Source organism: Cervus elaphus, chromosome 14 (assembly GCF_910594005.1).
Source record: "Cervus elaphus chromosome 14, mCerEla1.1, whole genome shotgun sequence".
NCBI classification, from domain to species: domain Eukaryota; kingdom Metazoa; phylum Chordata; class Mammalia; order Artiodactyla; family Cervidae; genus Cervus; species Cervus elaphus.
Window position 1 is genome coordinate 57,853,602 of NC_057828.1, and position 18,057 is coordinate 57,871,658.

General features: G+C 37.9%; 1 protein-coding gene across 6 annotated transcripts in view; it reads left to right on the plus strand.

Moving 5' to 3' along the window:
* Nucleotides 1-18,057, plus strand: part of RABGAP1L (RAB GTPase activating protein 1 like) — a 671,327-nt gene that overhangs the window by 584,200 nt on the left and 69,070 nt on the right. For 2 of the 6 annotated variants that reach the window (XM_043922784.1, XM_043922782.1), the window contains exon 2: nt 42-777. The exons of the other annotated variants lie outside the window; for them this stretch is intronic. In XM_043922784.1, the coding sequence (XP_043778719.1) occupies nt 667-777 (111 nt within the window). In that variant the 5' untranslated portion in view covers nt 42-666. The remainder of the gene's footprint in view (nt 1-41; nt 778-18,057) is intronic. 6 annotated transcript variants of the gene reach the window in all.

An 18,057-nucleotide genomic window follows, 5' to 3' on the forward strand; every position in this document is an offset into this window, starting at 1 on the left:
CTGTTTCATTTTTATATTTTGGTACTTTTTGTTTTTAACAGAAATACTCAGAGGGGAAAAGGAACCTTTTTTTTTTTTCACGCTTCTTGAGATAATTTTTAATTACACCAAGAATTCTATAAATTCTGAAAAATTAAATGTTACCATCTATTTGTTTGCTGTGAACGTGAAACCAATAAGCAGTAAGAAAATCTGCATCTTCTCCAAGAAGACAAATCTTGATATAAGTAATACTGAAGTAAGAAGATAAACTTAAAAAAATTCTCGAGAACATAACATCAATTTTTGTGGTTTTTGGTTTCCTTTTTTTTTTTCCCCCATTTTTGCTCTAGGATATTTCCAGTTAGGAGACTTTTTTGAAGTTTAAAGAAGATTTCCAAAAACTAAATTTTCCAGCTGCTCTGTTAAGAATGCAGAAGGTGTTTATAGTATATACTTCCTCCGTAGATAAAGAGACCTCGCTCAGTTTTCTACTGGGGGTGAATTTCTAGACAAGCCTATGATAGCAGCTGCTTTTTTTTCCCCTTTTCTGGATTTTTGACACTCCACCCCCTCAGACTCAGGTGGGTGTGTGCATTGGCACCAAGCTGCAATAGGATTTTCCCCTGGGTAGTCTGATCTGGAGCTGGGACAGCAGCTGCTGCTGTGGAAAGACCAGCTGGCAAGATGATGGAAGAAATCTCCATTATGGTAGCCTATGACGCCCATGTTTTCAGCCAGCTGCACGACGAAGACTTCCTCACTAGTCTGGTGGCCATCAGCAAGCCCAGGTCTATGGTAGGTGGGGCCTTGCACATTCTTCTCGGGCTGTTATTTCTTTTCTAATATGATAGTTGTACTCGTGTAGCAGTTGAGGCATAACTTCCTAGGAATTAAAATAGAACTATTGCTGTTGACATTGTTACAGCTGCAACAAGGTCTACAGGTTTTCATGGTTTTATTTGTATAAGTAAACACTATTATACCTTAGTAGTACATTTAAGGTGTCCCAGAAGTAAAACCTAGGTTAATGCTTTTTTATGTAGTGAGGTTGAAAGAAGTTTTATAATGCCAAACATAATATTTTCCCATGTGTTTGCCTTGTATGTACATATATGGTTATTAGGTGAGGGCTACCTATACATTTACACATATATAATTCAGTATTTCTGAAGTGGAGCATTTTTACCAGTGGGCCATAACAGAGACATTAAGAATTGAGCTATCTAAAAATCAGATAACTTTCAGTCTTTACATTATTACTAGGAACTATTATAAATATAATTTTAGTTGGGATTTAAATTTGTAACCTTTTTTTTTTAACCATTCTCCAAGAGTCTTAGTTTGCATGTCCTGGCATAATAGAAAAACAAAGTCCTTGCAAATGTTTGTTTCTTCTGTGTAAATGTCATCCTTATATCGGTCATTGATCCATATCTTTTAAACATACTTTCCTGACTGTTGTCATAGTGACCTCTTCTATTCAATAGTACTCATCATAAGCAACAGAATGAGCAATAATAACGATTATCTTACTAGTTGTTTTTGTTTAGTCACTAAGTTGTGTCTGAATCTTGTGACCCCATGGACTATAGCCCGCCAGGCTCCTCTGTCCATAGGATTTCCCCGGCAAGAATACTGGAGTGGGTTGCCATTTCCTCCTCCAGGGGGTCTCCCGACCCAGGGATCAAATCCGTGTCTCCTGTGTCTCCTGATTTGCAGGTGAATTCTTTTACCATTGAGCCACCATCTTACTAGTATGAAACCATAATTCTCTATTCTAAGACATAGGAACCTTAACACAATGTGGCAATTTCTTCAAACAATATATTGTAATTAAAAAAAAAGGTGGAGAGGTAACTCATAGGTTAATTTTCAAAGGCTTAAGGGTAATATTAGCTTGATGCAGTATACTGACCTTGTTTCGGTGTACTGATGACACCATAAAAAAAATCTATAAGGTAGTCAGGGAAAATTTGACCACTAATTAGATATTTAGTAATACTGAGAAGTACTCAGTTTGTGTGTGTGCAGTAATATTTTGATTGTGTTTAAAATGATGATTTAGAGAGATGTATGGATATAATTAATGATTGTAAACAAGATAGGTAAGGATAGTTAATGTCTGCAAAGATTCAAAATGGTCCAGTAAAGAGGTTGGTGATGTGGGTAAAACTAAATGAATAGGTGTTGATAATTTTTGAAACAGAAGAGGAGTACATAGGAATTCATTATACTTTCTCCTTTTGTAAATGTTTTATAGCTACAGTTTAAAAGAATGAGCTAGATCAAAAAAGCAAAGCAAAAACAAAACCATAATATACTTTTCTAAGTGTTCATTTGTACAAAAATATCCAGCCTATTGCATTCTTTTCCTGTTTAATATACATAATTTCTATTTTTATAATTATATGTATTATATGGAGATTATTGTCAATCCTTAGTTAACCATAAATATGTATATATACCAAGTCAGGATAGGTTAGTTCACAGTTGTGAGTAATCTTTAAGCTTCATTTTAGCCATTAATTTTATAATATTCCATCATGAACACTTATCCAGAAAATTCAAAATTCAGTTTCACTGTTTTCTAATGGTCCTTTCAAGGTCCTTTTAAGGGATCTGACCTGAGTCTTCAAAAATGTGTAGGAATTTTACAGGTCAAAGGGGAGAAGAACAAAAACAGAGATGTAAAGTAACCCAATGTAGAGGACAGAAGATGTGGAAGAGGTAGGCAGTGACCAGGTCATGGGGAGCCTCATATACTCAATAAATACAAGACACTTGGGATGTGTGCTTATACACGTACAGAGAGACAGGAAGAGAGAAAATGAATGAATGAATGACTATTGATGTGCTTACCAGGAAACACTCTTCCATATTCTGCATATTGACATATATTATGCCTTGATGCAATTCCAGCTCCCCCTAAGGGGATTTAGCCCAGGAGCTTATTTGACATGAAATTTGGTCACTAGCATGGAAAATCTCAGAGGCATGATAAAGACACAAAATATAGCTCTATACACCGAACTTTTTTAAATAGTATAAATGTTAGGATGTTAAATTGATTACAGAACATGCTGGAGATTCTTAGTTCTTTTTATTCGGTTTGAAATTTGAAAGAGTTTATTTACTGGTATCATCTTTTGGAAGTGATAGTTTGGTTTTAGTTTGTCTGGGAAAGTTATACTAAAATTGTGGTAAGATAAAATATTTATTATTTGCTTTTGATTCCATATTGAGTTTTCTGCTTTGTCCGAGATGAATCCTTTAAAAAATCGCATAAAAGGGATAAATACTCAGATTTTCCGCAGTATAAAGTAAATTGCTTCTCAATGTGATTTATTACTGCACTGTAAAGCAAATTACATTCTTACTAACATATAAAATCCCCTGGGTTTAGGTTGACTTTTATAAGGGTATTTAGAAACTTTCCTAGTATAGGATTAATTAATATCTTTCTGTAATTGGACTTTGTTTCATAATGAGAGTTATCTTGATTCCTTAAATGGTAGTAATGCCATTAAGTACAGTGGTTTTGGTGTGGACACTGAATCTTTTCTTGTTCATAAGTAACTCTGTGGCTTTCTGACATCTTTGATGGAGACACGGTGAAAAATAGATCTCCCGACATTGTACACACAAGACTGAAAGAAAATTTGACTAAACCATACTTACTATTACTACATGTGATGTTCAGTTTTTTTTTTCCTGCTCTGTTATATTTGTTTTAAAGATAGTTATGCACAACCATTGATTTCAGAAATGTCTTGATTCACACTTTGCAAATATGGCTGTATCCTGTTGATCCTTTAAAAATGAATGATAATGAAGAAAATCACAGATCCCTTTATATAGGCCCTTTTGATAAAACAGATAAGAAAAAAGGATAAGGAAGTCAGGTATAATCTCTCTTTTATCATCCAGATTATTCATACACACACACAACATAAGGTTATACACATCAATGCTGTAGTTGCTAAGATAAGCTAAACAAAAGCCTAGAGTCACGATTATTAGAACTTCAGTTCAGTTCAGTTCAGTCGCTCAGTTGTGTCCGACTCTTTGCAACCCCATGAATCGCAGCACGCCAGGCCTCCCTGTCCATCACCAACTCCTGGAGTTTACTCAAACGCATGCCCATCGAGTCGGTGATGCCATCCAGCCATCTCATCCTCTGTCGTCCCCTTCTCCTCCTGCCCCCAATCCCTCCCAGCATCAGGGTCTTTTCCAGTGAGTCATCTCTTCACATGAGGTGGCCAAAGTATTGGAGTTTCAGCTTCAGCATCAGTCCTTCCAATGAACACCCAGGACTGATCTCCTTTAGGATGGACTGGTTGGATCTCCTTGCAGTCCAAGGGACTTTCAAGAGTTTTCTCCAACACCACAGTTCGAAAGCATCAATTTTTCAGCACTCAGCTTTCTTCACAGTCCAACTCTCACATCCATACATGACCACTGGAAAAACCATAGCCTTTACTAGATGGACCTTTGTTGGCAAAGTAATGTCTCTGCTTTTTAATATGGTGTCTAGGTTGGTCATAGCTTTCCTTCCAAGGAGTAAGTGTCTTTTAATTTCATGGCTGCAGTCACCATCTGCAGTGATTTTGGAGCCAAAAAAAATAAAGTCTGACACTGCTTCCACTGTTACCCCGTCTATTTGCCATGAAGTGATGGGACCAGATGCCATGATCTTAGTTTTCTGAATGTTGGGCTTTAAGCCAACTTTTTCACTCTCCTCTTTCACTTTCATCAAGAGGCTTTTTAGTTCCTCTTCACTTTCTGCCATAAGGGTGGTATTAGAACTTAGGAACTTGTAAATTACAGTGTAAATAAGTTGGTATGTAAGGTGAAAATCCAGTCTAATCAAAATGACTCAGAAGCATTGAGAAAACTACCTCATTGGACACAGTATTCTTGCCTTTCCTTAAATCCAACAGCTTGGTTTTCCTTTTGTTGTTCATTGGCTGAAATTAACTCTTTCATTTTGAGAAAAAATTGTACCCGTTTCCTCTTCCTCCGCTTATTGCAAGGTGCTCACACAAGAATGATAACAACCAATAATAACAACCGAAGGAGGGAGACTCTTAAGTTTTCCTCAGTCAGGGCCTTCTGTCTCCTAGTGGAACCACCAGTGTTCTTCTCTACCATGTCCACCGTTTCTAATTATTTTTATACTTGACTAGTGTAAATAAAGGGAAAAGATCACACCTGTTACATTTGTTATGCATTCCAGAAGGAAGCTTTGAATATGTATTTAAATTCAGAATGTATGATTTAATGTTTAAAAATGAATAAACCTAATAACCAATGCATAGTCTGTCAAGCTTGTGTATTTCAGGTTAAATGTTAACTTAAGTTCTGCTGAATTATTTCAACTTTTTAATCTATAATGAAGGGAACGTTGTTTTATCCAGTATGTAATGTTATAAACATTTTGGGATTACTGCAATATGCTGGGTATGAATAGAATATCCTTTACCCAAAGATCTCATATTAAAATAAAAGAGACAAGCAAAATCAATATTTATGGGGGTGATATTTACTGTTATTGGGTAGAATGAAGTAGAGAATAGTTACTCAGTGTGGAGGCAGAATTCCAAAGGGGATGGAAGCAATTAATTGAAGCTTTGAAGGCTGAGCAGGTGTTTGCCAGCGAGTGGAAAGTAGTAGGGCCTTTCTGAGCCGGGTGAAAACAGCTTGTGCAAAGGCTGAGGGATTAACTATTTCAGAGGCTTTAAGGTTATAAGGTTCCCAGTTCAAGTTTTACATCTGCTGCTTACTGAAAAATTACTTAGTTTCTCTAAGCATCTGAATGAGGGATATAGTAGCATTACATTACTTGGTTATTTCAAGGATTAAAAGCATTTAGGAGTGAAAGCTCTAATTGTCTCCCCTTGTAACTGCCTGAAGAGAGCCTAAAGGATGAGTATGGTGAGTAGATAAGGCATCATAGGGATGTGGAAGAAGGCGTTGTTGTTTAGTTGATAAGCTGTGTCCGACTCTTTGCGACCCCATGGACTGTAGCCTGCCAGGCTCCTCTGTCCATGAGTTTTCCCAGGCAAGGATATTGGAGTGGGTTGCCACTTCCTTCTCCAGGGGATCTTCCTGACCCAGGGATCAAACCCACATCTCCTGCATTGGCAGGCAGTTCTTTACCACTGAGCCACCAGGGAAGCCCATGGAAGAAGGCAAGGGGTGGACAAATGTACTAGTTGGGTTGCCCTAGTGAATTGCTTTGTTTGGTAGGGGGTCACTATTAGGATATCAGTCTTGTAGAAAACTTGAAGTCTGTTGCCATGAAGATGGTATAGAACAGTGGTCCCCAACCTTTTTGACACCAGGGACCTGTTTTATCAGACAGAGTGTAGGGGATGGTCTGGGGGTAGTTCAAGTACATTAGATTTATTGTGTACTTCATTTCTGTTATTATTACATCAGCTCCGCCTCAGATCATCAAGCTTTAGATCCCAGAGGCTGGGGACCCCTGCTGTAGAAGAGCTTAGATTTGAACCTCAGGATGGTGAGAAGGCAATGTGGCATTAATTGTAGGGATTTATATGGGTGAGACCATCTGCTGAGTAGATATATCAATTATTGCAGGAATGGGCAGTAACGGATTGACAGGCGCCACATTGCCCATGGAGAAAAATTTTAAAGGTCATTACAGCAGGTAAAAAGAATTGACAAGAGTTTGGAGTTCTTGACACTTCAGCAGCAAAAGTGTAAAGAAAGAAATTCGCCCAGGCACAATGCTCAGTTCTTGTAGTGGATAGGTACAGTAGAATTACTTAGGAAGCAGCAGCAGCTGATCTATACATGAAGAGTAAATGATTGAGATAAATTGTAAATTACTGTCATGTAAACTTTCCACCTTATAAAATTAAAATTGGAAAGATTGTTACTATTGTCAGCTTGAATAGGAAAGTTGGATATTAAGACATGTAATGGAGAAAAGATGGCCCATTTTGGCTTTATTGTGTTCCACATCTAAAAATTCTAGATCACAGCATCACTGTAAGAGACTTGGTTGTTCAGTGGTTTGTCCATTAACAAAAGCTTTTTACCCAGACTAGCACATGTTTATACTTGATTAGCACTGGATATAATGTTCTTAGCAGACAGATACCAGCTTAGCAGCTCTGCACCAGGGAAAGAAGGGAGGTCTTCAGGGAGCTACAGTTTCTGTTGTATAACTGGGAGATGAGGTGAGCTTTCTGAAATGACTTCCTCCTTATCAGGTTGGCACATAAATTTCATCTCACATGACAAATTAAAAAGAAAAAAAATTTAGAGCAATTCCTTGTACCAGAGATGGAGAAAAGAATGAAATCAGTAGTTGTTTCTCAATCCTCATTCTGTATACAAAAATATTGATTAGAATAAAGCTATTGACTCATCCATATTTTTTAATGTTATTATCTGAATATTTTACATTCTGATTGTTATTTCAGTGAACATATTTTGGTAGTATTTCATCATCTTCAGTTTAGCACAGGAAGCCATATCCTCCCTCATTTGGTTTATCAGTTTTGATATAAGTTAAGATTCTTACAGTTGCAGGTAGTAAAATCTTGAGCTGTCTTAAACAAGAAGCAGAATTTATCATGTGGGCACTAGGGGATGTTCCTTTAAACACAAGAGCAGGAGTTCAGCATAGCTAGTAGTGGCAAACATTTTCCATTATCTCTTGCCATCTAATTAGCTTGTCTCTTTGCATCTATTTTATCTCTTTCCCCAAGTTCTTTGCTTTTTCATTCCCATTGCAGAATGTAGCTGCCATACAGCATTCAAATTTATAGTTCTGTCATTTGCAGAGTTAAGTTGTTACCCATTAATCACACCTCTAGATTCTTCAGGGAGAATCTGAGTGATGGGGAAGGTAACATAGCCTAGAGATGAGCCCAAAAGCCAAAGTGTCTGGGTCAAATCCCACTTCACCACCAATTAGCTCATTTACTTGGGGCAGGTTACTTGACCTCTCTGAGTTTCCTTTCTCTCATCTGTGAATTGGAAGCATGTTAAAAGTATCTTATAGGCTTAAATCAGTTAATACATTAAAGCATTTAAGAATACCCAGCACATAGTAAGAGGTATATGTGTATGGATTAATATAATTCCAAACTGATTCTTCCTTTACACAGTCTTGAAATAAGAGATTAACATTTAGCAGGACTTAATTAATTCACTTTCTAAAGCTCACTTAGGTTGTTTTGCTATTAAATATGAAATGATTGAACCAGCTGCTACGACAGTCGTTAGAAATCCTGTTTCAGATGTTGAGAAGTTATCTTCTATACTTGATTCTGGGAGTGGGGTTGATTTGTGAGTTAATTCAAAATATCTTTTTGGAGTTGTTATAGGAGCAATTGACATGAAATATATAATACCTAGTTTTTGTTTTGTAAAATCATAGCTTGTCCACAATGACTGAAAAATCTTATTCTAGTTTTTTATTTCTTTTAGCACCCATATTTGCATTCAGTTGAATATTTAATTAAAAATATTCATTGATCTACTCCTGTGTGCTGTACTGTATTCTTGGCCCTGGGAATCTAGGTGTGAGGTAGAAAGACCTGTATCAATTGCAAATCTTATATTATTTGGAGAGGTAAGACATGAATATTAGCTAATGATAACACTTATCAGCCAGTGATAAGTATTATGCAGAGACTTAAAATGGAATGGTATAATTAAATTGTTTAATTAGAGGCTTTATGCTGGGTAATCAGTGAGTGCCTCACTGGTGTCATTTGAGATCTGAATGCCATCCAAGGGAAAATAAGGGAAAAAAGAATGGCTCAGGCAGAGGAAACCTCTGAGAGAAAGCCCCAAAGTGGTACAGAGCTTGATATGTTAACAAAGTCACAAATAATACAGTAGATTATTACCTATATTCATAATTTTGATTTCAGAGGTTCAGGAAAATATAGATATTTTTCTATCTAAGGTCAAGGACATTGTATTCTGTCCACAATTTCCTAACATAACATTTTAAAAAGAAATTCTTTTTTTAGGGCCCCCTGCACTGCATGTGCCATCTTAGTTCCCTGACAAGGGGTTGAGTCCCTGTCCCCTGCAGTGGAAATGCGGCACCTTAACCACTGCACTGCCATGGAAGTCCCCCCTAACATAACATTTAACTTACATTTTCTGAGACATAAAGGCTTTAGGTAACTTTTCCTTTCCTTATGACTGCCTTGGAGAAATTTGACTATGCCTGGCAGTTTCTCTCTTCTCCTCCTTTGTTGTTCAGTTGCTCAGTCATGTCCAGCTCTTTGTGACCCCGTGGACTGCAGCACGCCAGGCTTCCCTGTCCTTCATTATCTCCCAGAGTTTGCTCAAATTCATGTCCATTGAGTCGATGATGCCATTCAAACATCTCATCCTCTGTCACCCCGGTTCTCCTCCTGCCCTCAATCTTTCCGAGCTTATGGCTCTTTTCCAATGAGCCTGCTCTTAAAAATACTTGTGTGATTGTTTGACTCGTCTCTCACTAACCCATAACCTCCGTGAGAACAGGGCTGTGTCTGTTTTTGTATACCACTGTATCGCTAGCCCAGCATTGTGCCTGGTGCTTTATATGCTCTCTGTACATAGTTAATCGATAGTATTGGTGGGGGGGAAGAAGTGTATATGTATAAAAGAAGCATATGTGTAATCATGGTCTGCAGTGGATAATGTTTGTAATGATTCAGTTCAGTCGCTCTGTCATGTCCAACTCTTTGTAACCCTGTGGACGCCAGGCAACACGCCAGGCTTCCCTGTCCATCACCAATTCCTGGAGCTTGCTCAAACTCATGTCCACTGCGTCAGTGGTGCCATCCAACCATCTGATCCTCTGTCGTCCCCTTCTCCTCCTGCCTTCAATCTTTCCCAGTATCAGGGTCTTTTCCAGTGAATTAGTTCTTTGCATCAGGTGGCCAAAGTATTGGAGCTTTAGCTTCAGTGTAAATCCTTCCAATGAATATTTAGGACTGATTTCTTTTATGATCGACTGGTTTGATCTCCTTGCAGTCCAAGGGACTCTCAAAATGATTGGATACCTTCATAAGATAGGAAAGGTTATTTCAAAATATTTTTATCCTTAGAGCTTCATACTAAATTCTTGTAAAATTTACTGTAGAATTAATTAGTTTAGAGTCTAGTTGAATGGGCTTCCCTGGTGGCTCAGGTGGTAAAGAATCCGCCTGCAATGCAGGAGACCTGGGTTCGATCCCTGGGTTGGGAAGATCCCCTGGAGAAGGGAAGGCGACCCACTCCAGTATTCTTGCCTGGAGAATTCCATGGACAGAGAAATCTGGCAGGCTACAGTCCATGGGGTCGCAACGAGTCAGACACGAGTGAGCGACTTTCACACACACACTAGTTGAATAGTTAAATAATAGTTTTTAACTGTTTAAAAAAATAATGCATTGCTTATTTCTTTAGCTTATTCAGAGATTCATTGAACGTGCATACTTCCTACGGGCAATGCCCTGTGTTAACCTTTAAGCTATCTTCAAAGAGACAACAGTCTAATCTGGAAGAGAGCCTTTGCTTGGTGTGCCTGTCACATGGGGTGTGTGCCCGGGGCCTCGCTGAAATGAATATTCTCTCTGCTCCCCTGAGCTGTACCTTGCAGGTTGTTTTTATTTCTCTTCACTTGGCACAGAATATCTGCAGTCTGGTGTTCTCATGAATGAATAAAGGAGTTGATGGAAAAGACAGTATGGGAAATACAGATACTATCAAAAGAAATGAACATTTTTTAGCACTTTGATTTTTAAACTTTTACAGTTTTACCTTTTGAATAAGTAGTACATTCACATGGTTTAAAATTTCAATACATATAAAATAGCGTCCAGTGAAATTGTTCCTGTTGTCCCAGTGGTGCTCTTCTTTTTCAGAAATATTTTATGCAGATACAAGCAAATTGGTGTGTGTTCCTCCCCTCTCTTTTTACAGAAATTTTGGCATCCCATTCATGTTCTGTACTTTGCTTTTCCATATATGTTAGAAATTCTTCTATGTCAGTACATCAAGGATTCCTTATGCAGTTGATAGATGCATAGTATTTCATTGTATGAAATTTTGTAATATGTTTGACCAGCTCCCAATGTATGTGTATTTAGAGTTGTTCCCAGTATTTTGTTGCTACAAACTGGTGCAGTAAATAACCTTTTGCGTGTCATTTCACAAAAGTGTTAGAATATCCATATATCCAGTTCCTGGGGGTAGAATCACTGGGTTGAAGGGTATGTGCATTTTGTAATTTTGATATATAAGCCGAATTGCTGTCCTTCAAAGATGTGTCGTTTCACCCGCCAGCAGAGCATATCTGTGCCCTTTTAAAGGTGAAAACTTTTGATTAACATTCTAAAGAAAAAATGGAAAATTTTTAGGTCGTTAAATGGAGAAGAAAGATGTTACAGATGAAGAGAAGAGCACTTTGAGAAGCACACAGGAGAAACAGCATGTCTGGGAATTTTATCCTGTTTGATCTAGCTATAATATGAGAGGAAGGCCAGGAAGTGGTAAGAAAATAGGTGTTGGTCATGGAGGATTTTGTGTGTAATGCTAAGGGAGCGATATTTTCATTCTATAGATGAAGGTTTTGAGTAGGAAAATGATGTACTAAAGTTGATTAATACATATTACAGAAAGAATAGCTGTTTGTATCATTTATTTAAAGGGAAGCATACCAAATAGCTCTACTCCCTAAAGATCTTGCAACTTAGTTTTTTATCGTTAATGAGTAAAATAATGTTGATTATACAATAAAATTTGGGAAAAAATATAAATAAATAATAAAAGGCAGAAATTACTAATAATTTTACCACTCAGAAATTCTATCCAAAGAACTCTTGTGGTCCTTAAAACAATGAAGGAGAATCAATATATGTATTAGGTTAGAAAAGACAGTGATTTCCAAAGACAACCACTTGTTAAGAGTTGTTATTTCTCCCAGAAAGGAGAAGAGAAAAAGGGGTAATTTACAGCATAGTTGTTAATGTAAGCATATAAAATGAAGGCCTTATCTTAAACATATAGGTGCCTATTAGAGACAAAGAACCATTTTTGTTTTCTTTAAGGACCTTTGTTGTTTTTCAGTCACTCAATTGTTTCTGACTCTTTGTGACCCCATGGACTGCAGCATGCCAGGCTTCCCTGTCCTTCACTCTCCCAGAGCTTGTTCAAACTTACATCCATTGAGTAGGTGATGCCATCCAACCATCTCATCCTCTGTCATCCCCTTTTCCTCCTACCTTCAATCTTTCCCAGCATCAGGGTCTTTTCTAGTGAGTTGGCTCTTCACATCAGGTGATCAAAGTATTGGAGCTTCAGCATCAGTCCTTCCAATGAATATTCAGGACTGATTTCTTTTATGATTGACTGGTTGGATCTCCTTGCAGTCCAAGGGACTCTCAAGAGTCTTCTCCAACATCTTACTACAAACCTGTAAGTTTGTATACATGTAACCTGATTACATGTATTGTTTTTCCTCTTTATGACATTTCATTGGCAGGTACTTCTCTAATTAGGATCTCAGCAATTATCAGCCATGCAAAATGTCTGCTAAGTTTCAGAAAGCTGGAGTGCACTGTTCATACTCAGGAGTTCTCTTATGGAATAATCCTAGTAGTTTTAGTAACCAGGTCTTCCTTTTGTAGGGTCCACTGAAACAGTTTGTGGCAGATCCTTTCCAGGCTGTTCTTTGAAAACAGGATTTGAGAACATCATTTCCGAGTCACTATTGTTCTCTTTAAATGCATGTGTCCTACCAGTGCATGCTTCAGAAGTACATTAAAATAGCTTCAAATAATTTTTCCCTCCTTGATTAGATCCTAAGAATTATGAGGGGAAGAGGAGGAAGGTCCTAGGTGCATTTACTGAACTATCTGTTGGAGAACTCCAAACTGGTAGATTGTGACAATAATTTTGGTGTTTTGGGATTCAATATATTCCAAGATAGTGGTAAAACTCATACAGTATGTGATAAACGCTGCAATCAGCAAAATCTCTTAATTGTCAAAAGGTGACTTTTGGTTAGAAGCCCAAAAGCTCTGCAGTGCTCTCTAACCTAACAGTCACACTTACATTAATTTGACTCCTTCATGTGAAATGATCATGTTTATTGCTCTTGCCTAAAAGGTGCAAATTGCTCTCTCTCTTGGGTGTAGGCTGTTGAGCTTTCTTCTTATTAAAGAGACAGTAAATGTATCTTCCATTTAAAGGATTAATGTCATCTGTAAATGTGTACTCTAATTTGTCATTGACTTGAACTCTTCGAAGAAGATATGAAAAACAAGGGATAGCTTAGGACCCACGACTCTTGCTCATGAATGAAATGTTTTGAAGGACCAGCCTTTCCAATGATGGAAGGGTGCAGAGAGGATATGAGAGAAGACTGCAGTACACCAGAATATATTTTGTCTCTAACCAAGATGGCCACGACTGAGTTGGCTGGACTCACAAGTTCCTTTTTCTCCTACAAAGGACTTTTACCTATTTCTTCAGGAAGTGGGTACTCTTCTGTAATCATTGATGGAAATGGAATTTAGCACACTGCATTTGATGCAAGGCGGTTGACACTGGACCCAGGGGAGAAAAGAGATCATTTGTTAACAGACACTTGCCAAGACACAAGGACATTTTTTCAAACCCTACCAAGTCAAAACATGGTAGATATTCTACAAAATTGAGCAAATAAGTAATTGGAATAACTAAATGAAAACTATTCATTTCTGTTAATTAGAAACAAGAGAAACTGTCCTGTGAATTTTCCAGAATTAAGAATACTGAAAATATTTAAAGGATATACAAATTTCTAGTGATATTGATATCCCACAGTAAATTACCACGTCTCCCCTAAGCAATCTTCAAGGGAAAAACAGAAATAAGAACTATGTAAAATAAAGGTACTAATTCCATCTGGAGTGAAATGAAGGCATTCAGCCTACTCAATCTTTCAAACTATGTAGAAGTTTTTTTTTTTTAATATATTAAACATGATATAAAATGACTGTGAATTCATACTGAAAAATTTCACTCACCAGTGACCTATTTAGACCAAACCCATAGGTTTCAGCTTGCTTCTGGCTGCAGGAGCCAGGGCCCAGCCGTGCAGGACGAGTGTGACATGGACTGGGTGACCACAGCACTGCTGCTGTTGGACTGGTCCACCTTTCTCTAAGCACCTCTAGAGCCCAGCTGCTTGTGTAGATCCTCGGTCTTCCCTAGCTTTAGAGAATTTTTTGTAGGACAGTAAGGTACTTGTCTTCGGTACCCTTACAAAGGGAAAGAATTAATTTCCTTTATTGACTATGCACTGATTTCATGTTAGGAGACTTAGAGTAAGAATAGAAAATTAGTAGACTCACAAATTAAGATGAAAGGGGATTGACATAATAAGGAACGTAAGGCTCGGGGTCCACAAGTTCTATAGTATTATAACAAGTTCCATGGTATTATATTTCATCTTCTTTTATTATTTGTTTATTTTTAATTGACAGATAATTGCTTTACAGAGTTTTGTTCTCTGTCAAACCTCAACATGAGTCAGCCATCAGTTCAGTTCAGTCGCTCATTCATGTCTGACTCTTTGCGTCCCCATGAATTGCAGCACGCCAGGCCTCCCTATCCATCACCAACTCCTGGAGTTTACTCAAACTAATGTCCATTGAGTCGGTGATGCCATCCAGCCATCTCATCCTCTGTCGTCCCCTTCTTCTCCTGCCCTCAATCCCTCCCAGCATCAGGGTCTTTTCCAGTGAGTCAACTCTTCACATCAGGTGGCCAAAGTATTGGAGTTTCAGCTTCAGCATAGGTATACATATATCCTGGGTTTCATCTTAATAGTGATAAAATGATACAATAAAAAGAATCACATTATTTTTAAACTTTATTTAATTCAATTAACTCATTATTCTTTTTTTAAAGTCATTTAACCTTCACAACAAAACTTTAGGCTTATTTTACAGATGGTCAGGCTGAAGCAGGGGTTCAGAAGATAGCTCAAGGATACACTGCAAGAAAGTAGCAAAGTCAGAATTTGAACGCAGGCTCCCTGGCTCCGGGACAGTGTTCTTAATCATTATTCAAAATGCATGGCATTAAAAAAAAAAGATAAAATGTTTTATTTGTGTTCAAAACAAAACAAAATACATGGCATTATGCTTGGTTCTCACTCATTAGTTATTATACTATAAGTATAATACTATACTTATAGTTATTATATAAGTTATTGTATAACCTTGAGATTATATATCCCTTTGATTATCAGAATCCTGAACTTTTCTACACCTAAACAGTTTCTAAGGAAGATGGTAAGTTAGACGTTAAATCTATAATTAGAGTTTGTTTAATTTCTTGAAGGTGAATGATTGCTCTAACAGTGATCGGCCCTGTTATTTACTGTCTTTCGGGTGCGTGGATATTAAGGTAAACATGCTTCAGTTCAGTTCAGTTGTGTCTGACTCTTTGCGACCTCATGAACTGCAGCACGCCAGGCCTCCCTGTCCATCACCAACTCCTGGAGTCCACCCAAACCCATGTCTGCTGTGTCGGTGATGCCATCCAACCATCTCATCCTCTGTCATCCTCTTCTCCTCCCGCCCTCAATCTTTCCCAGCATCAGAGTCTTTTCCAATGAGTCAGCTCTTTGCATCAGGTGGCCAAAGTATTGGAGTTTCAGCTTCAACATCAGTCCTACCAATGAACACCCAGGACTGATCTCCTTTAGGATGGACTGGTTGGATCTCTTTGCAGTCCAAGAGACTCTCAAGAGTCTTCTCCAGCACCACAGTTCAAAAGCATGCTTACCTAAATTCTAAAAGCTCCATGTTTGACTCGGAGTTCTATACATGAAAAGATTCTTCCGTTAGCAGGCATGCTTACAATGAATAAGTAAAGCAGTTAATAGTTTTGTCTGTTTTGAATTTCCCTAATTGTGTAGAAGGCATATGCTAACAAGAAAGTTATTGTTTGAATGTGGAACTGCTGCCGTCTTACTTGAATCTCACTTTTCAGTCTATTTATTCAAATATGTCTGTGAACTTACTGTTGTAATGGAAAAAAAAAACTTTGATAGTCCAGAAACTGGCACTTTAGAAGAAGATTGGACAGGTACAAAAATGACTTATACTAAAAATTATCTTAAGTGAAGTGAAGTTGCTCAGTCGTGTCTGACTCTTTGCGACCCCATGGATTGTAGCCCACCAGGCTCCTCCATCCATGGAATTTTCCAGGCAAGAGTACTGGAGTGGGTTGCCATTTCCTTCTCCAGGGGATCTTCCCTACCCAGGGATCGAACCCGGGTCTCCCACATTGCAAGCAGACGCTTTACCGTCTGAGCCACCAGCTTCATTTATCTTAAATGAAGGGTACTTAATTATAGAAAGGCAATCTATTTTTTGGTAGCTTGTGTATCAAATGTATAGAGGGCCCAGCGTGGATAGCTAGCATTTTGGCTGACAGATTCAGGACCCAGAAAAGTAGCTGGAACAGTGTGTCCATGAAACTTAGTAGGGCAAAGAGTAATATGTGGGATTCAAATCCAGAAGAATTGTGTGTAGTATAGCATTAATAGCATTTTATAGATGTTTTTAGCCATTAAAAGTAAACTTAAGTCTTAGTATTAATAAAACTAAATTTTTATTAGCTATGTACTTTGCACCCAGTAATGTTAGTGGAGTTAGTTGTACGCTTACAGAAGAGAGCAAGGTAAGTGGGGTTCCTACCTCCACAGGATTTACAGTCTAATTGGCAAAATAGATGTTAAACAATCACAAAAAAAATTATGAATTTTATGAAGAGAGAGGAAGACCTGAGTCCTAAGGGAATTTTTAGGGAGATCTAGTCCAAATCAGAGGGATTAGGCTCTGTGGGAACACAGAGGGCGAACTGATCTAAGTTAGGGGTCAGGGGACCTGAGGGACAAGGAGGGTTTAGTTAACCAAAGAGAATGAGGGGAAGGGGTCGGGTGTTCTAATAAGAGCAGAAAGTGTATTCTAAGTTTCATGAGTGAGCAGGAAAATGTAAAGAAATGGAGCAGAGAGTGTTGGCTAAGGGAAGCAAAGAATGGCTTGAAGTTAGGCTAGAGAAGAGAGTGGGCTTTAATAGCCGTGTTAAGGAAATTGGACTTCATGCACAGGGCGATGTAATGCTGTTTCAAGGTTTTAAGCAGGGAAGATCTTAATTTTATGGCACTGTCAGAAACACTAAGCTAATGATTTAAACATGGCAATGCATTTGACCTTTCTGCTTCTGAATTTTCTCATCTTTAGAGTGAGAGTCTTGGGTTAACCATTTCAGATCAAAGATCTCTAATGTGCATGTAAATCTTCTGAAAGTATAGTGTCTAGGAAGAAGTAACACAGCATTTTTCAGCTGTTCTGCTCTGATTCTATTTTTCTTCCTTTCAGTTTGGAATATAAGTTTTGTTATGGAGCATATTTTAGTATTTTAGAGTACAGAAAGTACTCTAATGATTCCTCTGATGTGGTGGGTTTTTTTTCCCCTAAAGTAGAATTTTGTCATCAGAAAGGTAATATAGATGTATTATGGAAAAAATTTTAAATGTGGAAAATAATGAGAAGGAAATAATAGTGATGGATATAGTGATTCTAAAATACTTGGAATAAAAAAAAATAAAATAAAATACTTGGAATATAGCTAGAATGAAAGGTACAGGCTGGTATTGTTGTCGTTGTTCAGTTGTCCAGCCATGTCTGACTCCTTGCAACCACATGGACTGCAGCATGCCAGGCCTCCCTGTCCCTCACCATCTCCTGGATAGGCTGGTTTCAAATCTTATCAAAAGGGCAATTCCGCTGCTGGGATAGCAGAACATTGGAGGTCCAATAATAGTCTTCAGATTTCTGAAGGACTATTGTGTGGAAGTTGGAATAAAAGGCAGAATCATGGTTAATGAGTATAGGCTGCTAGAGATACAGATTTCAACTCATAAGTGGGAAAAACAAAACTAACAATTAGAACTTTCACTGGAAGGTTAGTAAGTTCTTCTGAATGCCTGTAAGTGTTCCAGTAAAGTGCTACATATGTTTAAGCAGTATATAGTCACTTAGGGATAAT